A 25,307-nucleotide genomic window follows, 5' to 3' on the forward strand; every position below is an offset into this window, starting at 1 on the left:
TGTAAGAGCCTATAGGATATGTATCTTGTTATTTTTTTTATAAACATATTTAATCTTATATTTTATAAATATATATACATATTAATTATTTATTAATTATATTATCTTATGTATTATTAATTATGTTAATAAAAAATATATTATTAACAATTTTATTCCTCTAAATTAAAATATATCATAAAATCTATTTTTTCTGTAATTATCATATTAACTTATTTCTTTTTTTTAGTAATTTGTATATATAAAAAGTGCTTCTGATAACAACTATCCAAACACTCTCACTTCTCAAAATCACTTTCTCATAAAATCTATTCTTTCCAGAATTTATTCTTCCCAGAATCTATTCTCCAGAATCACTTTTCCAAACCACGGTTTGGTTTCATCCAAACACACCCTCCCGCATCTTTTTTGAGTCATCCTACATGGTAAGAAATATTAATAATACTATTAAAAATTGCTCATATGGCTTCCAACTCAATTCCACTTGGATTTTACATTATAAAAAAAAAAGAAGACAAATTCCAGCACCTCCGTCTTCGCCAGGGCTTCAACCGTTCGCCCCTGTTTTCCAGATTCTGGCTGGGCAACATTGGCGGCAACCACAGGTCCCTTAGAAACATCAGCAGCTAGGGAATAACATCGTCTCTCAGTCTACGGGTGTGTTTGGATGAAACCAAACCGTGGTTTGGAAAAGTGATTCTGGAGAATAGATTCTGGGAAGAATAGATTCTGGAAAGAATGAAAAAGTGATTTTGAGAAGTGAGAGTGTTTGGATAGTTGTTATCAGAAGCACTTTTTATATATACAAATCACTAAAAAAAAGACATAAGTTAATATGATAATTATAGAAAAAATAGATTTTATGATATATTTTAATTTGAAGGAATAAAATTGTTAATAATATATTTTTTATTAACATAATTAATAATACATAAGATAATATAATTAATAAATAATTAATATGTATATATATTTTTAAAATATAAGATTAAATATATTTATAAAAAAATATGTTTATAAAAAAAATAACAAAATACATATCCTATAAGCTCTCACACTCTCCCTTTTTTCTCCAAAAGCAAAAAATTTCTGTTTTTTCCAAAACCACGGTTTTGGTCCAAAACCACGGTTTGCCCAAAACCAGTGGGTGTTTGGGTGACTTATCACCCAAACCATGGTTTAGGGTGTCACCCAAACGGAACTGTATCTAAGTGCTCTGCACGTATCTCTCTTTTCAGTGTCTCTAACTCTTCTCCTCCTTGAGGTCTTAGCAATGCTTGAACATGTTGAAGCCACCAAGAATGCTGTGTAAGTATAATTTTGCTGATTTTTTTTTGTCTATTTCTTTGTTGTATTTGCAAGCAGTGAAGAAGTGTACTCAAAACGACAAAATGGAAGAAGCTGTCGCTTTTGCATCTATGTTCTTAAACCCTTCTTGAAATGAACATTATGCAGAATTTTGGATTTTAGTGATAATAAGAATGAGTTCTAATATAAGAAAATCGATCTCCGAGGTTGCATATACAAACTTTGTCAGCTTACACTTGAAAGGATTTCTATTTTCTAAACTCATCTTGAAAAAAAAATCTCTGTTTTCGTAACAGCTTTTTCTTCTAGTAAGCAATTTTTAACAGTATTATTAATATTTGGGATGACTCAAAAAAAAAAAAGAGGGATTGAGTTGCGGGCCAATAAAAAGTTGAGAAATTGAGTTACATGGGATCAAAGTTTAAGGACTGAATTATAAATGAGTTAAAGATTTAAAAATCAAAAGATTAATTTTTCCTTTAAAAAATGCTGGCAATTTTTTTTTTTTTTGAGGAAAAGAATTAGTCTTGAACTCACGTGGTCGCTGCATACCAACTCTCAGTCGCATTTTATAACTCCTGCGAAAATTCAACTTCATTTTCGCGCATTTTATTTTTCGGGTCAAAATAGATGTCAAGTATCTTATTGGTACGAAAGCGATGTTAGGCTATTAAAAGAAATTATTAATCGATTCTTAATCTGCAAGTTTCGCATTAATTATTCAATAAAAAAAAGTCATACTGAGAAAATATATAATGTATCATACAAACCATGGAATTAACACATACAGAAAGATCAAAATAAATTTTATTTGTTAAATGGGACATGGAATAGAATGTATAATGACCAACGAAATACTTTTAAATTATCGGATTTGATTGGAAAGAGGTTAATAAAACTTCGTTTCGTCAAAGAGGAACCAAAAAACTTCATGACTTTTAATCACAAACAGTTGTGTTGGGGGGGGGTTAAATCAGGGAGGAGAAGATATAAGTTTAAAAGTAAATTCTCCTAATAGGATCAAAAAATTTTAAAATTACTCATTAAGTGGAATCGGGGACAAAAAGAAGGGAGATTGGTAAAAGCCATCACTCCTCAATTTTTTTCTTTTCTTTTTAGTCTTTTATAGGTGTTATGTACCCCACCGGAAAAATCTCCAAAGAAAAATTTGTTACTGAGAATTAATAAAAACCTAAATCAAAGTACTAGCACTTCGATCCTAATTATAAAATCTATTTTATAATATAATTTATATTATAAAATAATTTTTATATTTAGGATCGAAAGACTACATATAAAATTTACAGCATAATAATATTTTTTATGCATACAAATTTGTGAGATTCTTTTCACCCCTACATTTTAATGGGGGACTTTTTTTAACTTTTTTAATTATATATGTATATACTGTCTTCTGTCTTAGTTATAAAATTTTATTTATAAATTATAAATAAAATCTTATCATTATAACATGAGGTAGCATTTCAGACTCTCACATCTTCAAAAAAACTAGGTCCCAAATCCAAAGAGTGGGTAAGCAAAAGGTGGCGTGGAAGGCGCGTGCGTGAAGAATGGGTGGGTGGCTGTTCGAAAATGAAGGGAGGCCCAAATCTGGTGGCCTTGTCTCATCCTCTGTTTCTTTCCGCCTTTATGTCTGTTGACTTTTTTCTCAACGGTTCTCTCCCTCCTCTTTTCCTTTTTTTAGAAAATCCCCCCGGGAATTTAGGATCCGAACTTTTGATTCCAAATCGAAACCGGCACGTCCAACAAGTGGGTTGCGCTAAACAATTTCTGCTCCGCGTAAATCAAGACTTGCAGTCTCCGCGTCCGCCCAATTGGTGTGCTGTTTGTTTAGAAATAAAATGATTTATAAATAACTTTTTAATTATGATTTAAAAAAACAATATAAATATATGAGAAGAGTTTTGTCTTGACTTACATAAAATATACTATCTCGGATCCTTATTATAAAACCTTGTTTGACTTTTATTTTGATCCTAAATATAATAGCTTAATCTACTTTATCTCTTATATTTATCCATTTTTTTCCTTGATAATCCTTCTAATAATAGTAGTTCTAGATAATAAACTTGACTAACAAGGATATTTTAGGAAAAACAACACATATTCATTACAAATAACTGACTTAACTAAATTCTTTAATCTCCTCAAATTAACCAACTGGATCTTATAATTAGGACCGGAGGTAATACTTATAAGTGCTTTTAAGGGTCAATCTAAACCACTCCGAATCTTTTAGTAAAGGAACTTGCACTGTATAAAATACTTGCCAATAATACTAGTTCCGCTTCTCAATATAAAAACTAGTTGATTAATTTAAATAAATTAAACAAATTTATTAAGTTAATTATTTATAATAAATATGATTTGAATTCCTTATAATACTCTTACCAGTCATGTGTATTAGTTAGAATTATAATTTGATGAAATCCTTAACATGTGCAATAGGGAAGCAGTGGTCAAAGACACAGACTGCCCATACCTACCCATTTACATATAATATTTTTATTTTTGTTTATTTTGCGTGGTATCTAGTTTATTATGATCAAGTTTATTTTACAATAATTTCTTGGGAAATATGCTCGGAGTCACATCATTCAAATTATATGCTTGATGAGCAATCCAAAACACTTCTGCAAGTTGAATCGAACACCATTTCATCTTCATTTGTTAGTCTTTATAAGCTAAACATATGATAATTCTTATGCTAGATATAATTCAATTATTATTAGAGATATATTAGGAATTAATTAGGTGATTTGCAGTTAAAATTTATTTTAAGGGTTTATAAATGCAAGTTCAATACTTCTCCAGTCCTAAATATAAGACTCTTATATACATATTAGTATAAGAGTCTTATATTTAGGATCGAAGGAGTACATATTTCAAAAATTCATCCAGGCAATTTTATTTAAAAACTAGAAAACCTATCATGTAGACTTTCTAGGAGGTATTTTACTTAGCTTTTTAATAATATTATTGCTAGTTCTTGTTTGTTGAAATGTTATCTGCATGGAAAAAATAGGAGATTTCAATTAAACGAGTTAGCCTATAACTTATGAAAACCCACTCTTTTAGAGGGGGTCTATTTTTAACGGGCTTAAATAAATTCAATACTAGTATTAGCTAACTGATTTAATCTTAAATGGGTAGGCTGCCGATACACACTGGTCATCCAACACGCCTGTTCTATTGCCTTGGCAAATAACAAGCCCAACCACTCTAAATTATTAATTATGACACAAGGATCTGCTATTCGTTTCCTCCACATTTTTTTCTCCGCGGGCTGTGCTTACACACACACACACACACACACACAGTCTTAAACACACGCATTGTTTTACTATAATATTATTAATTATTAATTAATACACACGGACAAAGGGATTGATTTATGTTTTGAGTCTTGTCGGCTGAGGAACATAACTCCACGACTATTTTTGGAGCTGGTTACAAGATAAACATGGAACCAGTTTTAATACTCATCACTTTGACAAGCACATTAAACTTATCAGATCTGGATTGTTCATATCTGATTTGAATAGTCCGATTTAAAATATTTAATTAATTATTTTTAAATAGAAAAAGTTATTTTTAAAAGAATGATAGTTAAAAAATTGTCTCTATTTTAGATTTTATACATATTAAACTAATTATTTTAAACAAATAAAAAAAAATCAGATCCAAACTATTTAAATGAGATATAGACCATCCTGATTTGATGAGCTTAGTGGTTCCATAAATATTGGTTTTATTTCCCGGGGGTGTGATGTCAATTTGTGGCGGGGCACGAGCTAAGAGATATATTAAATTTCCAATCGGCGAGGCCTATTTTTCCCTTTCGGTTTTGTTTTGAGTGTGGTTCGTTTTGCTTTCATTTATTTACGTTAAAAGAGTTCATGGGAATAAAAGCCAAGCGGTGCAATGGCCGGGGCACAAACACACACGTCTGTAAGCAGACCACCGAGATTCCTCATGCACACGTCAGGAATAATGATTTATTCCCAACGGCAAATTTATGTCGTTCTGTACATTTATAGACCAGACAATGTAAATTTGCAAGGAGAGAGAATGAAGAAACAGGTACTTCTATAGGTCAACCGACTCTGCAATTTATTTCGATCTGAACATAACATGGACTCCTGCACTTTTATACTGCCAGTTTATTCGGAGGATGAATTGATGTGACTGGGATTTCCAGAAGGGAAGAAGGCGGTGCCCAGACGACTTTCGATTCAGTTTGTCCAAGACGATATCTGATCGAGGAAGGGACCACGACGTGCCTCCTCCACGCACCACGTCATCAAACGAATCCCTTTCCTTGGCAGGGGCAGTGACCCCACAATGCCTGCTGGGATGATGCTGGAGCCCTGTATGGGCACCACGTGCACTGGTGGCCCCCACTGGTAGTCCACTTCGTTGAATCCCAGCCGTCCCCACTCCGATATGAACAGAGTAGTGTACGTCAGAGGCGGAGCAAATGGATCTTCCCCATCTTTCCGATGCTCACCCTTCAAGTATTTACCGAACTCCACCGGAAGCCTGGCCTTGGCTTCTTGAATCAACTTAATCACTTCGATAATGGATCTCTGTGTCAGCGACTCAGACGGAATAGTAATTGTCACAGGGAAGAAGCAATTCCCGTAGAAGCCTTCAGGCAAAGGCGGGTTCAAGAGCTGACGACAGTTCGCAAAGAAGACCAACTTCACTTGGGTATTCGGACTGAGATTTATGGCTCTCGTTCGGCTGATCCAAAACCCTGCCGCTACAATCTCGAAGGCAGAGCAATTCTGTCCTGTTATTTCCTGAAATTCTTGCTTAAGCCGGTGAACGTGATCTATGGGTATGTCTATATTAGCATGTTCTAGCTTGTACTCTGGCATTGGCGGTGGACCAGGTGGTAGTTTTGGCAATGCAGCTACGGTTTCTTCATCAGGTGTTGATGGAAAGAAGTCCCTGTGCCACAATGGGGCAATGCTTGGTTTTTCAAGACCTCTAGCTACCTCACCAATGGCTTTCAAAAATTGCGCAGCACCGAGACCATCACATACGCTGTGGCAGAATATTAGGCCCATCACAAATCCCCCGCAACGAAAATGCGTCACCTGAAAAATATATTAATTGCCAGACATAATCATTTAATGAAAACTCTCAGGCTTGAATTCGACGTCCAGAGCAGAAAGTTCCTAGTAATCTGTACCTGCATTTTCACGAGGGGGTCGATGCCTTCAGTCTCAGGGTCGGGAAGAAGATCATCGTAGGGGATAGATTCAACGTCGTCGAAGTAATTGACTGAGGCAAGAGTGCAAGAAGCCGACGCCTCAACGAACCACACGCCTTCACCGGAGCATTCAATTTGGAGGGGACCGTGTTCAGACTGAATGAGTCTTCCTGCAAGAGGGTAGTAAGAAACTAATGCCCTGGACAAGGCCTTCCTGATGACCGACGACGCGTCAGGACCATATCTGAACACGTGCAAGGTTCGAGCATTGCACCTTAGAACAGGTAATCTATCGATGGCTGATAGGTCCAGTGTAATTGATGGCTTCTGCTCTGCTGGTTTCACTACACCACGCGTGGTTCTGATCACGGGCAGAGCCATTGGAATTGCAAATGCTGGGTCTCAAGTAGAGACGGCAGTCAAGAGAATGGCTAAAATTGGAAGAGATGCAGTGAGAAATGTGAGTGGGCCTTCGTCTTTATAGGAGGATATCTATTGAATATGTGTTTTGGGCTTCTTGGCCTTTAAGTCTCAACTTGGTTGGTATGGAAATTGAACTGGCCCGCCAAGTATAGTGCTGTACATTAAACAATGCGTTTGCTTTTTTGTGTCGCGTAAGAATGCTCATTGTTTAGCAGCAACCTTCTTACTCCTTAAAGACTATCCCCTTAAATTATCTCTCAGGCATTGCTTAACATTCACTAAATTTGGAACGAGAAACTAAAAAGTGCTGAGGCAACGGGAAAAAAAGAAAAGAAAAGGTTTATGCTGACAAAACGCGTCCACAAGGTTAATTTCATTCACATCCTATAAGCTGTAGGTACCGTAATTTAAACGAGAAAGCAAGAGAGTGTGTAAGAAATTACAAGGAACAAGTCTGTTGCGTGTCGTGTAGTCTGCATATAAACCAGAAATATTGTGGCGTCATCAGAAGAAAATAGCAGTAAGGTTCAGAGGACAAAAACACCATTTTGGCTGCCGACTGGCTAAGCATTTTTGTGGAAGTGACTTTATTTTCTAAAAATAGGAACACGACGTGGGAGAAACAATGGAGGAGGAGGAGGTATGGCATGAATATGTTGATCCGCTAACGGGACCAGGAAGGGATGAACACAATCATTATTAGCTCGAGTCGCTTGTCGATATGTATGAATATTATAGAAGAATAATTGAGGGACATGTCATATTCAGAGTATATGCCGGGTATACGTCGATGGCAAAAGAAAGGACGTGTGTGGTTGTGTTATGGCCAGCTTCTGGGCCGGGCTCGGCGCCTTATCAATTTTGTTTGGTATATGTGACTTAGAACTAGTTTTGATATTTATCACAATTTATGAGACTTAGAACTAGTTTTGATATTTATCACAATAATGACTATTATGTTACTTATCACAAAATTATTAGGATATAATTTTAATAATTTAAATTTAAAATTTTTAACTAGTGATTTTTAAATAAAAAATTATTTTTTCAAAAAACCTATAGTTAAGATATTATATTTATTTTAAATTATGTACCTATTAGAAATATTTTTTTAAAAACAAAAATACCAAGTATTAAATCTCAGCTATCCATATTAAATCTGAATATTTAAAATTTTTGATGAGTATCATGATACTCATCACTATGATAAACACTAAAACTAGTTTCATATGACATCTTCGTGTGACCCAATCTCAAGTGGCAAGGGATGGGTGAAATTCTCTTTTAGTTTATTTTCATGTACCATTGCTTAATTATCACCACCTCTCCTCCTTAATATAAAGTTTGTTGACTAACTTGAATTGATTAAAAAATTAGTCAAATTAGTTATTCATGATAAAGAAGTGTCGTTTTCTCCAAAATATCTTTGTTAATCATATGTATTAACTAGAATTACCATTTGATGAAACTTTTAACATGTGCAACTACTACAAGAACTATCTTTAGAAAAAATAGATTAATATAAGAGAAAAATAAATTCAAATCTTATATCTATTATTAAATCAAATGTCAAAACAACTCTTATATTAGGACCAGAGATAATAGTATGTTATTACCAACAATGAGTTGGGTATGGCAAAAAAGAGTGATGTCAATGCCTAACAAAATAATAATAAGTATTATTATTCTATTGCTTTAAATAAAGGTGAGAAATATCAAAGTGAATTTTTATTTGATAAAAAATATTACTCATTTCAATATTTCGCATTTCGAGTCCACATCTTTCGTCTCTTGTTTCAGGTTTTTTTTTTTTGGGACAGAACTTTTTTTCCTTGACATATATATCTCTAAAGAGAAACGCCAAAATAAACTCATGAGGACCACCAGAACTTTTATAATTTTATTTGATCTGACGCTAAATAAATTCCCATGTTGATCTCGCGTTTAATGCCGTTATTACTTTATATGCTACGATTAAATTAACTTTTAATAATTAAATGCCATTTACTTTGAATGCCCCGTTGCACTGATATTAAATGCCCCGTTGCACTGGATATACTTTGAAGAGACGCTTGTTTTATAGATGTCTGCCTAGAGATCTTGCCATTGCTGAGACTTTTTTTTTTTTTTAAACCCTCAATTCAGATTTCAGAGTATGAATTTTTCCTGTCAACGTCATTTGGATAATTATGCCTCAGGTTTTAAATGGGAGATTGCGTCAATGCGCTGTGCAACTTGATACAATTAAACCCAGAATCTAACACAACAGCGTATAAAATTAAATGTAATTTTTTATTTTGTCAGCTGAGAATTTGAGACGTTCTGCTTTGTTTTTCTCAATGGTTTGATACCGAAAAAGGGGATCTAAACCCTATCACTTCTCAATCCCCAAGTTTTATTGTCTTTATTTTTATGGAAAATAAGAATCCATTAAAAAAAAAGAAGGTTTTTTTTTTTTGCCAACGTTCAAAAACAAAGCCAAGACATGCTTTGGGGATTATAATTGAACGATTATGATTTGTTCATCTCAAATTATAATTTTTTTAAGTGAAGCGACAAAGACTAATTGATCAGTTTGGAAAAAAAATTCCGTGTAGAAAAAAGGTTTCACAAAAGGGGTGGGGGGGAATCAGCGATGCAATGAAACAACTGCATCCGTGGAATGGATAAACAGAAAGATGAAATTTAATGGAGTAACAGGTAGGTCTAGAATTGAATTATAACTGGATTAATGTTATAAAGTCGCAAAATTCCTCATGTCATACAAAATTAAGTCAAGTGATAAAATTATCCTTAAAAAACATTGATTATATTTTATTTGCAACCTAACTTCCCAAATTTAACTGTGGTTTTTTAGTAATTTCGAAACCCACCTTTTCAAACTTTAATCGAAAATGTGAGAAATTAACTGGTTTAATTGTCCAAATTAATTGTGTAACCTAACTTTCCCAATTCAAGAGCAATTCACAATTAATTTGCACATTGCCCTCTAAACAGGGAACAAAAATTAACCAGACCAGATGTTTTTCTTTCGGGCTTTTTGCGACATGGCCATCCAGGCCTGACAATGGTCTCCGAGTAACTCGAACGAAATCTAATTTTTAATGAAACGCGTTGAAAATTAACTGATAAGTTGTTTGAAAGTTACAGTAACATGCGAAGAATCTCACATCTCACTGTAAAGTCGCGCTCAGGACTGTTAACATTCCTTCTCACTGTAACTTTAACTTTGAATTAATATGATATTTGGTTTCTAAAATTTGCATAAATTTTAACTGTAGTCTCTTAAAATTTAAATTATATGTTTTGGTTCTTTATTGGACACAATTACCCAGATTTTTATTAAATTATAACATTTTTTCATAATACTTAAATTATAGAGATTAATATTTTAAACGGAAAAAAACTTGACAGACTAAAATCAAAATAAGAATAAATTTAAGGAGACAAAAAATTGTATTAATCTATTAACTTTATATGAATAAATAAGCATTTTAATTCAGCATCATAAAAAGGTGTAAATACTGCAACTAATAAAACACAAAAATGAAAACGCTATCTGCAGTTAAGTTGAAAAACTTGTTGGAACTGCTGTCAGTGAGGGTACATAAATTAAGACCGAGAAAACAATAAATTTGTCAACACAATGGACGGAACAACCGATCAAAATTTTTTAAATAAACCCTCGTGGCAGGAAGCTAAAGAAAAAGAATCATTTAAAAATGGCAGTAATATATTAATTTCGTTTCTATTTTTTTTGCTTAAATAATTCTCAAATGAAACATACACTTCTTACCGCTCAGTGTGCCTTTTTTCCATAAAGAATGGAAGAAGTGTGCCTTGATCCGCCAAAACAGTCGTGTCACCCTATCAATAATTCAGCACGATAAAATACAAAGAAGCGCATTATTTTATTTTAGAATTCGAGGGGGCCCTTGAAGTTGGTTAGCACTGGCTGCTTTCCTGAGATCAGTCTGAATCAGAACGAACGGCCTCCGATCTTTTATTACGGGGTAAAAAACACTCTTCAATAGCCACGCTTAATGTTCCACGTTAATCATTGTTCTTTTTACAGTCCAAGGAATCTATCTACTATAATAATATAGGAAAAGAAACTTGTGTTAGACGATTTTTTTTTCCAATTCCCATTCGGACAAAGCAAGAAAAAGAAAATCATGTTTTTTTTTTTCCCTGAATGACAGGGCACGTCGAAGTATGAGGTTAAACAAAAGATTTGTCAAACTGATTTCATGAGCAGTCTCTTTCAGTCCTACCTGGCGCAGGTCCTACCCAAGCCCCATGCGACGCCTCTCTTCTCACTCAATGGGTCGCTGAGATTTCAAGGAAATAAATTACTCGCAAGTTTCCGCTTTCCGCCGCAACAATCTCATCTCGTCCACTCACACAATTCCCTAAATTTTTTATGCTGTTTTTTCTTTTCCCTTATGGAAGATGAATCTTTTCTTTCCTTGCAAACAAGGACCCAATTTGAACCCATCACCGAGCATCGAGTTCCTGATTTATCCCTTGCTAGCTCTTATTCCTTCAACGAATTTATCGCTTTACAGGAACCCCAGCGAGACCCACAAGCCTCATCTCAATTATTGACTCAGAATGCGCCCAAGAAGAAACTTACTCGCTGCAAGACTGCTCCTGCCATGGTTGTTTTTAAGGATTTCAGACGAAAATTATCCGATGTTCCTAAACCCCAGTCTAGCTCAATCATCAGGCAAGGCGTTTGCTTGCTTGTGATATATCTTTCAGTCGGGGTTGTCATATACTCCTTCAATCGGGACCATTTTTCTGGCGCAGAGACTCACCCAGTTGTTGATGCGCTTTACTTTTGTATAGTCACCATGTGCACAATCGGTTACGGAGACATCACACCGACAACCTCAGTAACCAAGGTCTTTGCCTGTTTCTTTGTATTGGTAGGTTTTGGCTTCATTGACATATTGCTTAGCGGGCTTGTTCATTACGTGCTAGATTTGCAAGAGAACACGATTCTAACTGGGCTTGTAATGGGTGCTCAAACTCAAAGATCTCACGAAGGGTTCTCTGCAAGAAATTACATAGTTGATGTGGCAAAGGGGCGGATGAGAATCAGATTGAAGGTTGGTTTGGCTCTGGGCGTGGTGGTGTTGTGTATTGGAATAGGGAGTCTGGTTCTGTACTTTGTGGAGGACTTGAATTGGATTGATTCAATTTACTTATCCGTTATGTCTGTAACAACAGTGGGGTATGGGGACAGAGCCTTCAAGACCCTTCCCGGCAGGCTCTTTGCTGCTATCTGGCTCCTCGTTTCCACACTGATGGTGGCCCGGGCCTTCCTGTATTTGGCAGAGGCCAGAATTGATAGAAGGCACCGGAGAATAGCCAAGTCGGCGTTGCATAGAGATATGACTGTTGAAGATTTGCTGGCTGCCACCATCAATAACACTGGCTTTATTAGGTAACTTTTTTCCGTTCTCTAAGAACTAATACTAGTATTGATACTGACGCAGGTGTGGTATGTGCAACAGGATTTGTAGTAGCAATTTCGTTTATGACTCTTAGCTGAAAATAATTCCTGATGTCATGTGTACATTCGTAGGAGTTGTGTGTCATGAATAGGATAAACATTGCATTGACCTTTGGTCATTAGTGTTCATATAGGCTGTACGGTTGTCTGCTGCCGCCTTTCATGTTGTGATGCCTACGCTTTAGTTTTCAGATTTATTGTTGAGTTCTTTAAATCGAGATTCTATGAAAAAGGATGGGTTGTATTAGTTCCGTCTGAGGCAAAATGGTGCAACTAAGGGATGTCACTGTTATTTCAAATGGTCAATTAATAACTTATTTTGGCAAGGGATATTTTTCTTACTTGGAATTTCCATTCCATTTGCTATGATTCAGTAAGTCAGAGTATGTAATATTCAAGCTCAAAGAGATGGGGAAGATAAGGGAAAAGGATATATTGCAAATCTGTGACCAGTTCAACAAGCTTGATTCCACTAATTCTGGAAAGATAACGCTGCCTCATCTCCTAGAGGGTCGGTCATGACAGACAAGACAGACCAGTTAATAGTGTATTATGTGTTCGCTGCATTGCCCAACCAAGAACCGAGGTTGAGACCCCGGAAAATCCTCTCTGCAGAGTAAAGTTTGCAGACGTATGTGATTTGGGTTGGGGTCTTCCATATTTTGGAGGAGATTCAAGTGACTGAATCATTTGTAGCGAACTTTTGTACAGGAACTTACAATTCTTAGAGGTAGAGAGAAAGAAACTTTCAACTACTCGATCTTTCCCTCAATTCTCCCCCTCCAAATATGCATATATCAGAACTTAAATGTAGTATTACCCCCCCCCCCCCAAAAAAAAAAAGCAGAGAAATATACAAATACTTATTCCTTCCCTCTATTCTTCACTAGGCAGGCAGTTCTTTGCGCAGAACTGCTGATTTTACTTTCAACGATGCCATACAAGTATTCCTTTCCCCACGGATAAGTTGAAACCGTTTCGTAGAGATCATCGAATTATTGCTGATAGCCTTGAAGCAAAATTGAAAATAATAATTAAAAAAAAGGATTTATGTATATTTTGAAAGGTGAGATATTGCGAAGAATGTAGAAATGCAGGAGTTTCTGATTGCTTCGTTTCCCTTTCAAAATTGTTTTGCTTGAACTATCATTAGACGGCCAAATGTTTGGTGAACGAAAGGATTGTTACATGAATGTAAAGTTTTAAAAGAGAACCACTGTTATGGTCCATCTTTGCGAGCTGAACCAAGCAAATATTTGAGTACTGTACATCTTAACCTCGAAGAAAACTGCCCTTTTACGGGGAATCATATAGTATGGGACATGCTTGAACTTCTTCAGGGCAACGATCATTACGAATTATGATCAATCTCATCCGATGAAATTTAGTCATCATTCACGTTCTATGGTCATTAATTCCCGCCTATGGCATTGAAATATTGCGTCCTAGGACGCAAGGTTTTCTTTCTCAGTGCAAAATACAATTTGGCATTGGTTCCTTCCTTTTAAGGCCTCTCAAGCTCACTGTGTTACCTTGGGTTTGAATGAGGAGTAAAATATGGAGGAGGGAATATTAAGAGGGAAACTCCCAAAAATGATAAGATATTTTGCTTTTCTACCTAATATTCTCTCATCCCTATTTTACCCCCATTTTTCACTTTATTCAAACAAAGTCCTAGTCACGGGGCAACTCTAAAAATAGAGCTCACCAAACACAGTTTTTTGGTAGCCTCGGAACTGGAGTTGGCCGATACAGGGAAAACATCTACCTGCATAGGCGGAAGAAAATTGAAGCAGCTTACGTCAATGATTCTCCTTTGATGCGGTTGACGTTACCGTGGAAAATAAAAGCTGGTGTGACGATTTGGCATAGCTAAAAGGGGGATTAAAGGCAATATACTCGACATAATTTGACTGCGAATCATTTCAGCTCTCCTTTTGTAAACAAGCTTATATTCTATAACCACTCATTCACTTTTCCTAAATAAACGGCGTGAAGATGAGATGGGACCACAATTTACGACTATTGAGAAAAGATTTCAATGTGTTAGCCTCTATAAAGGAGAGCATCCACTGTGCCCTGTTTGCATCTAAGGCAGAGAGTCCATGGAAACAGCGATAGAGATCCAATTGAGTACATTATGCGTGTTGCTGAGCGTGCTTGCGTCGAAGATCTCTGTTGTAGTCGCAGAGAACTATGTGTCTGCAGTGGGTGACCCCGGGATGCAGAGAGATGGGCTGAGGGTTGCCTTTGAAGCTTGGAACTTTTGCAATGAAGTCGGAGAAGAAGCCCCTAACATGGGTAGCCCAAGAGCTGCTGACTGTTTCGATCTTTCAAGTTCAAGTAAGCCAAATCTCCGAACAAACAATAACTAAAAGAGTTTCATTCATTAGTATAGTACTTTCGATTTGATAACAATGCACAGGTTCTCTGAAGCACAAGGTTAGTGAAGTTGATAACAGACTTGGAGTAGGGAAACCATTTCATGGGTTGGGAAGAGATGTAAACAACCCAGATCTCTATGCAGTGAAAAAGGAACTATATCTGGGTTCTATCTGTGAAGTCGCAGACACCCCAAGACCATGGCAATTTTGGATGATTATGTTGAAAAATGGCAATTATGACACACAGTCTGGTTTATGTCCTGAGAATGGGAAGAAGGTAGCACCTTCAACGCCTAGACGGTTTCCCTGCTTTGGAAAAGGGTGTATGAACCAGCCCATCATGTGTCATCAGGAGACACGGCTCCAACATGGTATCATGCGAGGAGCTTTCAGTGGTACCTATGATTTGAATTCTGGCTGTGGAGGCGGACACAATGGCCTCTCTTACTACGAGGTAGTCTGGGAAAAGAAAGTGCATGTTGGGAGTTGGGTTTTCAAACATAAGCTACAGACCTCAGAGAAATACCCGTGGTTGATGCTGTACCTAAGAGCCGACGCAACCAAAGGATTCTCTGGAGGTTACCATTATGACACAAGGGGAATGCTCAAAACTGTAAGTAAAGACTTCTTTTCAATAAACCTAGCACCGAGAATCCACTTTATTACTTACTCGAACTCGTAAAGTGTGGAAGAGATGGACATAATGCATGTAGGACGCAGTAGAATAGAAATCATCACTTGAATGAAAGATTTCGCGATGCGCTTGAAACTCATGCATAACTTTTATTTCACTTCTACTTTCTTATAACTGGGCAAGATTCATCAAATCCACCATACTCTGTTTTATTCTCCTATACATTATAACAGACTCATGATTCAGCTTCCAGAATCACCAAATTTTAAGGTGAGGGTGAGTTTAGACATCAAAAGGGGTGGAGGAGCCAAGAGCCAATTTTACCTGGTGGACATAGGAAGCTGCTGGAAGAACAATGGAGCTGCTTGCGATGGAGATGTGGTCACTGATGTAACTAGATACAGCGAGATGATCATAAACCCCGAAACTCCATCTACCTGTAGCCCCAAGAGGTTAAAGAATTGCCCCCCATTCCACATGACACGAGACAACAGAAAGATCTATAGAAATGACACAGCTAATTACCCTTACTCGGCTTATCATTATTATTGTGCTCCAGGTAGTGCCAAACACTTGGAGCAACCTGTGAGCATTTGTGATCCTTACAGCAATCCTCAGGCACAAGAGATAGTTCAGTTGCTGCCTCACCCAGTTTGGGCTGATTATGGGTATCCCGCCAAAAAAGGTGATGGCTGGGTTGGTGATGCAAGAACTTGGGAGCTTGATGTTGGTGGATTATCCAGTAACCTCTACTTCTATCAGGTTAGTAATGGGATTTCTATTTACTATATTCTCGTGACAAGTTTTTGTTTTGATACATGTGTATATCATATTGGTGGTACAGGACCCTGGCTCTCCTCCTGCTAAGAGGGTATGGACTTCTGTCGATTTGGGTACAGAGATTTATGTTAGTGAAAAAGATGAAGTAGCAGAGTGGACTGTCAGCGACTTTGACGTCCTCCTCACGCAGCCCAATTCATGAATGGAACTTTGATTTGATAAACAGTAACGAGTTTTCAGCTTTTGAAAATAAAATAGCCGATAAAGAGTTTGCTAGGGCGAGCAAAAGGATTTTTTCTTGTCAAAAACGGATCATGGGATCCTGAGGAGTGAGAATGAAGACGCACCTTTTCCAGACACGTACTTTATGGTCGTAGCCTTATTTAATATTTATAAATGAAAAGATTAATTATTCTCCGCCGAAGTATCTTTGCCGGAATCATTGTTGTTACTTCTCCAAATTATTCTCAGAACTCCTCTTTCTTAGGGATCAGAGTCATGATTCCATTTTGCATTACTTGCCGGCCTTTTATTTTATTTCATTTTTAATAATCACAGTGCACATTCCATAATGATATTAATCAAATTTTCTTCCAACCCAGTTTCTCTAAGCACCTGATGGAGGAAGTCCCATTTAATTCCATCATAAGCCTTCTCCAAATCAATCTTCCAAGCCATGAGATCTTTTCTTCTTTTAGGGAGTGTTTGGATAAAAACCAAACTATGGTTTCAGAAGTGCTTTTACGGATTACGAAGTAAATATGTAGAGGAGGTTACCTCGTTTTGCGGAAAAGTGCTTTTGAAACCACGGTTTTGGAGCATCAAACAGGCCCTTAATTCTTTTCATTAAATGCATAATCTCCTGTCCTACAATGATGTTATCTTGAATATGCCTTCCCTTAATAAAGCTAGACTGATAAGGCGAGATCAACTTATCCATGCATCCTCTAAGTCGACCAATAATAAGTTTTGTTAAGCATTTATAATGAACAGTGCATAAAGAAATAGACCGAAAATGGCTAACAATTTATGGGGTCTCTCTCTTAGGAATAAGAGAAATTAAGGTTCTATTTGCACTAGACAGAGATTCTTGATGGAGAAACACAGATTTGACAAATTGACAGATAGATTTGCCCAATTTATCCCAGTTAGATTGAAAGAATATGGGAGAGAATCCATCATAACCAGGTGATTTATAGGGTCTCACAGAGAAAAGACTGATATATATAAAGTGGGCTCCAAAGCCAATTTCCCGTTGGGTCTATCCGTGAGAACTGAAAAGTATTTGCAAGTGAATACCTTTTGAAACCTCAGATTGATCACTTTATCCATCCGAGAATACACGGTATCGAGTTAAAATACGAAAATACAAAAAACAAAAGCTTACAGTTGTAGGTGCAACAGTAGTAGTTCTACCACGTGGCGACTACAATCTCTCTTCCCCACGTACAATGCCAATACCCGACAAGGGGGAGGGGAAAAAAAAAGAACTAACTAGCTAGATAATTAATTAGCATCATAAGAGACAAGGTTTGGACACTTGTCTAAGCTTTGGTGAAGGTGGGATCGAAAGGAACACCAGTGGCAGCCAACCATGGCTGGCCCATACCCTCAAGATATCGGGTAGCAGTATATGCAGCAGCTTGATCCTTTGTAAGCTGGCCTCGACCCCACTTGACCCTGGTGTTGGGGCTAAAACCAGGTCCAGTGTTGGCATACTCAGCGAAGTAACATGTTTTTAGGTACATATCCCCAGTCCAAGGAAGATATCCATCTGGGTGAATAATATCACCCAGAGTGCTTTCCATGAAGATGGCCTTAGAGTAGGCCTTCCATGGCCTGGCCAAGTAGCAAGGATTCGCGTTCTTGTCAAGCCCCGGCTCTGCAGAGATGTCACAGTTCTGAATCACAACCCCAGTCCCTGCCTTGGGGTTTATGGAGCCGTCTGCTACCACTATGTCCTGTTGGTTCTCCATTGGCTTCCTCAGAATGATTTTTGATTTCTGTATCAGAGTTCTGGATGCGCCGAAAATGAAGTCGATGGTGCCTGTGATTTCACACTCGCGGAACAACTGAATCCCTGCCTGCACGTACAAGGTGTCTTGGAAACCACGGAAGGCGCACTGGAAAAAGGCCGCGTGGGCTGCTTGTGTCCGAACCGCCACTGCTTGGTGTCCAATAGAACCAGCCGTGTTATCGAATCCTATTCCCTTGGCAATGAACATGTCTCCAACAATGGCTGCAAACAGATGGATGGATAGATATAGATACAATTGAATTTGTCCATTAGTTCTTAAACATATTATGTGATAAGAACTTACCGAAGGTGGCACTGTTGAAGGTCCTCCATTCCTTCTTGGGCTCCACGCATCTGTTTCCAGTGACGATGGTTTTTGTAGCGCCGTCTCCGTACATGTAGACATTCGGCTTTTTCTTGTCAACGAGAGGGTACTCGTTATAAGTTCCAGCTTTGACGTAGATGATGAATCTGCCTTGGTGGTTCTTTGGGTATGCATTAAGAGCGTCGGTGATGGTTTTATATTGACCACTTCCATCTTTCGCAACCACTGCGTTGGGTTGAGGGTTGGCAGCATCCAAGAGCTTGCGATCAGCTTCAGACAACCAACTGTGATCTTCTTCTTCCAGGAGACGACGAGACGGAGCCTTCACTGTCAAATCCAAGTTGAATGCAGAAAGCAGATTGTTGAGGCCGGCGAGAACATCAAGCGCCACTCCGGTAAGCTTCTGTATGTCGTCCAGGCCACCCTGTGTGTGCAGTGTATCTCTTATCTTTTCCTCGCCGCCGCCTGCCTCAAACCCGTCGTAGCATGATTGCTGGAAGGATAACACCATGGCCAACCAGTTCTTGACGTCGTCAGTTCTGTTCTCGATGCTTCTAATATCGTCGCCTTTGAGCATGGCATTTGAAGCCTCGAGTGAATCAATGGCTGACTGCAACAGGTCCTGGCAATCATCAATAGCCATCTTAACGCCTTTGTCGCCGGAGCCATGTTCGACGGCGAGCTTGTCGGTCATGTTAGCGGCACCTATCACCTTTTGCATCACTTTCGCCACCGCCGTCGTGATGTATTCTTTCGGGTCCGACGAGTTGACGGACCCCAGAGTGTCTTCGCACTCCTTCTGGTTGTCGGAGCCTTGGCATATCGCCGTCACGGCCTTGTTATGGGAGGCCAACTGATCACCACCGCTGCCACCACTGTTGCTTTGTCTGACGACAAGAATAGTCCCGACAGCACAACCTACGACCAGGATAAGTGCAACCCCGGGCAGGAATATCTTATTCATTTTTATTTCTTTCTTTTGGTTTTTCTATTTTTTCTTATTTCGTTTTCCTCCGACGTCTACGACGAGAGTGGTCGACGCCTGTTTTTTCGTGGCCACTATTAGTGATCGAAGCTTATCGGAGAAAAAAAAAATGATAAAAGAGAATGTACGTTTATTGATTTTGATGAGGATGAGACGAGTGAATCGATTGACTTTGCTGCATGCATGTTGCGCGTTTTATACACTGTTCAGGTTTCTAAAATAAGATAGTTTGACATTTTCTATCAGATCTTGATTTGTGGTTGTAAGTCTACCGCGAAAGGTTTAATTTTAACCGTTTGAAGTCCAGTTTACTAATCTGATCTCTGTTGGAATGCTTAAAATAGCAAACATATGTAGGTCCTCTCCACAAATTCCCATTACAAACACATTTTATTGGCCCTTTTCTTTTTATAAGGTGAGCTTAGTTAATCAGACACGCGTTACGAGGGCCGGACATATAAGAGTTAATTAGAAGGTTGAATTTGATTCTAAATATAAAATCTTAATCTATTTTGTTTTCTAAATTTATAATGTTTTATCTAAAATATTTATATTGATTGTTAGATGTTTTCAACCAAGAGTAGTTCCCATACACATAATTAAACAAGGATAATTTAAAAAAATTAATAAACATATGTTAAAAATAATTAATTTAACTAATTTTTTTAATCTTTTTAAATTGGTTACTTAGCTCTTATATTTAAAAATGGAGGTAATAGTTAGCGTTTTTTTTTTCATCCAGATGCTATACATGTCGTCCTAATTGTGTATTAGGATGCTCGCGTAATTTTCAAGTCATTTAGATACGTGTGGATTTGTGCAACAAGGTCTTGTATAAAGTGGTTAGTTTTTAGGGAAAAAGGAAAAAAATGAAATAAAAGTAGAGGCATGAAAATTTTCGGTCTCCAATCTAACGATAAATTTTTAATTCAAAAATATCACATCACATTCTAACCACAGCTTCTTAGAGATTCACAAGATTCATGAATTTCAAATTATTCCTTCAAAGATTTTGACAAAGCAATTCTTTTATCTTCATGTATAGATTGCGAGACATATGTTATAACTTTGCATGAATTCTAAAATAAGTATCCATGATCTATGAGGAATGTGTTGTTTTTATAAAATTTTATGTTGTGCGTGATAGAGGTACGATACATGAATAATTTGAAAAACTTACTCATTCTTACATGCAATGCATTTCTTGACTCCATTTTTAATTTGAAAAGTTTTTAACTAATTTTTTAATATATTTAAATTAATTAACTAACTCTTATTTTATATTAAAAACTGAAAATAGTATTTAATAAGTCTACTTAATGGTTGGCCTAAAAAAGAGGGTACGTAGTGTTTTTGTTATCATCAGAACGCCGCCGCCTTACAAGCGAATTCCTTATACTAAGAGGATTATCGGTGCACAAAAGTAGCATCGTAAAAACAACGCTCGACATAACCGGGTGAAAAAATAAAAATGAAAAGAAAAGAGCTCAGCAGAAAATGTTGTGCTAAGCTTAAGTTGCCTTGCAAAACTTACGATGCATTGCATATCAAACGATACATGTAGCAATATATATTCACGTGACAAACTAAGTTTGACCTCAGAGCTCTGGTGGTTGACTCGATCACCCATGCTTCCCTGCAGGTTCCGTATAATTTTAGTGTTTACTTTTCAAACAATTCTTCAATGAAAAAAAAACCGGACCGGACCGGCCGGTTCGACCGGAAAACCGGTGAACGGTCTGCAGTCCGGTCTGGTTCACTAGCTGAACCGGGGGAGAACCGAACCGGTAAAAAACCGGTTGAACCGGTCATAACCGGTACAGAACCGGGTAAACCCGGTTTGGCGGTTACCCGGTTCCCTTTTTTTTTTGCCTGATATAACCTAAACGACGTCGTTTTTATTAAAAAAAAAATTCCTTCCTTCCTTTCTCGGTTTCTCCTCTGCCGCCGAGTTCCCATTATTTGATTTCCCCTGAATCTACACTCGATTCTTCGGTTCTTCGACTTCTTCCAGCTCCCCGACTATCGCACCGCAGCAGCTCGCCTCCGGCCTCCCTCCTTGAAACCAAATTGCTAGAGTCACTGACGGCACGACGGTCTCCGAGACTCCGACACACCTCCTTGTTCGGCAGAGCTCCAAAATCCCAGAGTCATCGCAAGTCAGATCTCCGGTCTCCCTCAACCTCATCGCAAGTCTGATCTCCGGTCTCCCTCAACCATCTGAGCTCGCAACTCGCAAGTCTCCTAAACTTGAAAGTTCCGGTTAGAATGAGTTCCAATACTGCCTCCCCCGTTCCTCTTTATGCTCTAAACCCCTAAACCCCTGAATTTCTGATCCTATTTCCTAATTCGTCTGTCTCTCTAAGCTTTTTGGCATACGCATCGAACTTTGCTGCTGCTCGTGAGTAGTGACCTCGTCTCCTTGCCGCCGCTGTCATTCCCGGTTCCTCAAGGCTAATATTTTCCGGTTCCTCATTCCCGCCGCTGTCATTTTGGTTTGTAATTTATTATCGAATGAATTTTGCTGTTTTACTGAGATTACTGATTATAGACTATATATAAATGAGATCCTGAATGAGTCTTGCTGTGATTATATCGTGAATTCGTGATAATGATGTTATTTATGGGTTTGCCGCCGCTGTCATTCCCGGTTCCTCAAGGCTAATATATGTTCTTTATATGGGTTTGCAATGTTGATGTTTATTGACTTATTCGCATGTGATGCTTACTAGCTTTAAATGTCATAGGGTCTCCAGGCAGCAGCTTCGTTGTTTTACTAGTTTTGTTATGAATTAGATTTTTATTCAGGCCTGTGATGCTTACTAGCTGTATGCCTGTATCAAATATAACACTTTTGAGTTGATTTGGTTTGATTTTTATTCAGCCTTATAAGAGTGAAAGATTTTGCAAAAGTGTCAAAAACTAATCACTAATAAGCTGAATTATGTTTTCCTGAATGTCAATGTCATTGCATATATGCTATCTTAGTGCATCTGTTTCTGGATTAAATTGATTTTATATGGATTTTGTTTTCTTTTCAAGAGGTAGCAGTGATGGATATTTCAAATAATCAAAGTTCTGGAAATGATAATGTCACTCCTAATACTCAATCTTCCACTCCCAACACTGAAACTTCCAATCCTCCTACACCAATTTCTTCATTGCGTGCAAAAACTGATCCTGCATGGGCACATGTTGCTTATAAGAAAGAAGGGACACAAAATGTATACACCTGTCTTTTTTGTGGTAATAGTTATAGAGGTGGTGGAATAAATAGGATGAAGCAACACCTTGCTGGTATCACTGGTCAAATATCTTCTTGTAAAAAAGTTTCGCATGATGTACGTCATAGAATGACAGAATCTTTGAAAGAGTGTTCAAAGAAAAAAGCCATTGAAAATATAGAAGAGGAAATTGAAGATACTCATGTTGATTCACCAATTATCATGAGTAGTGCAAAAAAGAGAAAATCTATAGGGAGTATGGATAATTATTTTGCTCCTCGCACAACCCCTGATTCTCAACCGGGTATTAAAAGTGCATTAGCAACCAAAGAAGCGAAACACAATGTAAAAATGTTGATTGCTGAGTGGGCCATTGTGAATTGCATTCCATTTAAAGCATTTGATTGCCCGTTATTTCAAAAAGCTGTAGATGGTATTGCTTCAATTGGGCCTGGGTTTAAAGCCCCTAGTGCTTATGATTTCAAAACCAATTTGCTGAGTGATTGGAGAAAAGAATTTCAGTTACTAATTGATAGCCATCGAGCTAAATGGAAAAACAATGGCTGCACACTCATGGCTGATGGATGGACCGATGTGAGGCAACGTACTTTGATAAATTTCTTAGTGTATTCTACACACGGAATGGTGTTTGTGAAGTCTGTTGATGTTTCAGATTTAGTCAAAGATGCCAAAACTCTATTTACTCTATTCTGTGAAGTCATTGAGTGGATTGGTCCTAAGAATATTGTCCATGTAGTAACTGACAATGCAGCTAACTATGTAGCATGTGGCAGGTTGATTAAAGAAAAGTATAAAAATATTTATTGGTCACCTTGTGCTGCTCATTGTCTGAATCTTATATTAAAAGACTTTTCCAGCATGCCAAATGTGTCAGACCTCGCATCAAAGGCATCCAAGGTAACTATCTTTGCATATAATCATATGGTTTTCTTATCATGGTTGAGGAGGAGACCGAGTTGGAAAGAAATAGTGCGTCCTGGTGCCACAAGATTTGCTACGACATTTATTACATTGCACAGCATATATATGCATAAAAATGACTTGCAGGCTCTGGTTGTTGATAAGCATTTTGTGGACCATAGATTATCAAAGACTGAGGCAGGGAAAAATTTTAGTGCAATCATTTTAGATAACCGGTTTTGGAATGACTGTTATCAAGTTGTGAAGATTGTATCTCCTCTCATCAAATTATTGAGAATTGTGGACTCAGATGAGAAGCCTTCATTGCCTTACGTTTATGAGGGGATGAGAAGGGCAAAAATAGCAATTAAGGAGATGTTTAAGAAGAACAAGGAATTGTATAAGCCTTACACAAGAATCATTCAAACTCGATGGGATAGACATCTGAAGACCAATCTTCATGCGGCATCGTATTTGTTGAATCCTGCAATTACATATGGTCCAGATTGTCCTAGCAAGTCAAAGTTAATGATGGCTTTGATTGATGTGGTTGAGTCTTACTCAGATGAAGATATTGATGGCTTCCTAGTGATGAAACAAGCGACTACTTATCGCGAAGGCAAGGAATCTTTTAGCAGGCCTTCATGTCAAAAAGCTGCTCAAAAACTAGACCCCTGTAAGTATTATTATTATTTATTGTATTCATGATTATTCACTAATTCTATATAGTATTGGATACTAAATATATTTTATTATGTAGATGAATGGTGGACATATTATGGTTGTTCAGTTCCAGAATTGCAGCGTGTTGCAATGCGCATTCTTAGTCAAACTTCTGCTTCTTCTGGTTGTGAGAGGAATTGGAGCTTATTTGAAAGAATTCATACGAAAAGAAGAAACAGATTGGGACATAAAAGACTGAATGATTTGGTTTTCACCAATTATAATCTGCGATTGAAGCATAGGTAATCTTGGAAACAGTGAATAACTTTAGTTTTTTTTTAATTGATTTATATTTATCTAATATTTTGTTTGTCATTAAAGGAGTACATTGAAGAAGAGCAAAAGTTATGATCCAATTGACTATGAAAACATTGATATGGTGGATTTTTGGGTGGCTGAAGAAGATCCCACTCCGGAGTTTGATGATAGAGATGTGGATACATTGGAAAACGTCCTTAACAATGACGGCACTGCTAATTCAACAACTCTTGAGAGTGCTAATGAAGGTTTATATATTTAATTAAGACTCTATTCTTATACCAATATATAGTTATTTGTATAATCTTTAATGTTGGTCACTGTCTTATATAGGTGATGAAGATATGAACATTGCTGACCCTCCACCTTTACAAGATGATGTTGTTGCTCCTGCTTTTCCTTGTCCAGCTGTTGACATCTCAGCCCATGCAAATGATCTTAGTGATGATTTTGATTTTCCCTAGTTAAGATATACATTTCATTAATGTTTGCTTGGTACTATTAAATATTTAAACTACTACTTTTGTAGCTTCTCATCTTTTTTTAGTGATTATTATTTATG

General features: G+C 37.3%; 5 protein-coding genes across 6 annotated transcripts; 3 read left to right on the top strand and 2 right to left on the bottom strand.

Annotated features, from left to right (window-relative positions):
- Nucleotides 1-5,445: 5,445 nt before the first annotated feature.
- LOC114742458 (acyl transferase 5) lies at nucleotides 5,446-6,948 on the bottom strand. The gene is made up of 2 exons (XM_028930717.1): nucleotides 6,530-6,948; nucleotides 5,446-6,434 (listed from the first exon to the last, which is right to left on the bottom strand). Exons 1-2 carry the CDS (start codon nucleotides 6,929-6,931, stop codon nucleotides 5,565-5,567), a joined length of 1,272 nt encoding a protein of 423 aa, XP_028786550.1. The 5' UTR covers nucleotides 6,932-6,948; the 3' UTR covers nucleotides 5,446-5,564.
- A 4,381-nt stretch (nucleotides 6,949-11,329) lies between these two features.
- On the top strand, nucleotides 11,330-13,332 carry LOC114742463 (two-pore potassium channel 5). Of its 2 annotated transcripts, none has more exons than XM_028930722.1 (2): nucleotides 11,330-12,425; nucleotides 12,496-13,004. In XM_028930722.1, exons 1-2 carry the CDS (start codon nucleotides 11,419-11,421, stop codon nucleotides 12,527-12,529), a joined length of 1,041 nt encoding a protein of 346 aa, XP_028786555.1. In that variant the 5' UTR covers nucleotides 11,330-11,418; the 3' UTR covers nucleotides 12,530-13,004. The 2 variants fall into 2 exon arrangements, with proteins under 2 accessions (XP_028786555.1, XP_028786554.1); XM_028930721.1 differs by having other exon boundaries at nucleotides 11,339-12,425; nucleotides 12,869-13,332.
- Nucleotides 13,333-14,433: 1,101 nt separating this feature from the next.
- On the top strand, nucleotides 14,434-16,651 carry LOC114742464 (uncharacterized). The gene is made up of 4 exons (XM_028930723.1): nucleotides 14,434-14,837; nucleotides 14,920-15,491; nucleotides 15,759-16,274; nucleotides 16,357-16,651. The coding sequence occupies exons 1-4, from the start codon at nucleotides 14,600-14,602 to the stop codon at nucleotides 16,492-16,494; spliced, it is 1,464 nt and encodes a 487-aa protein (XP_028786556.1). The 5' UTR covers nucleotides 14,434-14,599; the 3' UTR covers nucleotides 16,495-16,651.
- Nucleotides 16,652-17,836: 1,185 nt separating this feature from the next.
- LOC114742466 (pectinesterase-like) lies at nucleotides 17,837-19,598 on the bottom strand. Its single transcript, XM_028930724.1, has 2 exons — nucleotides 18,614-19,598; nucleotides 17,837-18,531 (listed from the first exon to the last, which is right to left on the bottom strand). The coding sequence occupies exons 1-2, from the start codon at nucleotides 19,596-19,598 to the stop codon at nucleotides 17,837-17,839; spliced, it is 1,680 nt and encodes a 559-aa protein (XP_028786557.1).
- A 3,074-nt stretch (nucleotides 19,599-22,672) lies between these two features.
- On the top strand, nucleotides 22,673-25,209 carry LOC114742467 (uncharacterized). Its single transcript, XM_028930725.1, has 4 exons — nucleotides 22,673-24,440; nucleotides 24,525-24,729; nucleotides 24,809-24,993; nucleotides 25,079-25,209. The coding sequence occupies exons 1-4, from the start codon at nucleotides 22,673-22,675 to the stop codon at nucleotides 25,207-25,209; spliced, it is 2,289 nt and encodes a 762-aa protein (XP_028786558.1).
- The last annotated feature ends 98 nt before the right edge of the window (nucleotides 25,210-25,307 follow it).

The sequence above is a fragment of the Neltuma alba genome, unplaced genomic scaffold (genome assembly GCF_004799145.2).
Source record: "Neltuma alba isolate B1F8T4 unplaced genomic scaffold, ASM479914v2 tig00003770_pilon, whole genome shotgun sequence".
NCBI classification, from domain to species: Eukaryota; Viridiplantae; Streptophyta; class Magnoliopsida; order Fabales; family Fabaceae; genus Neltuma; species Neltuma alba.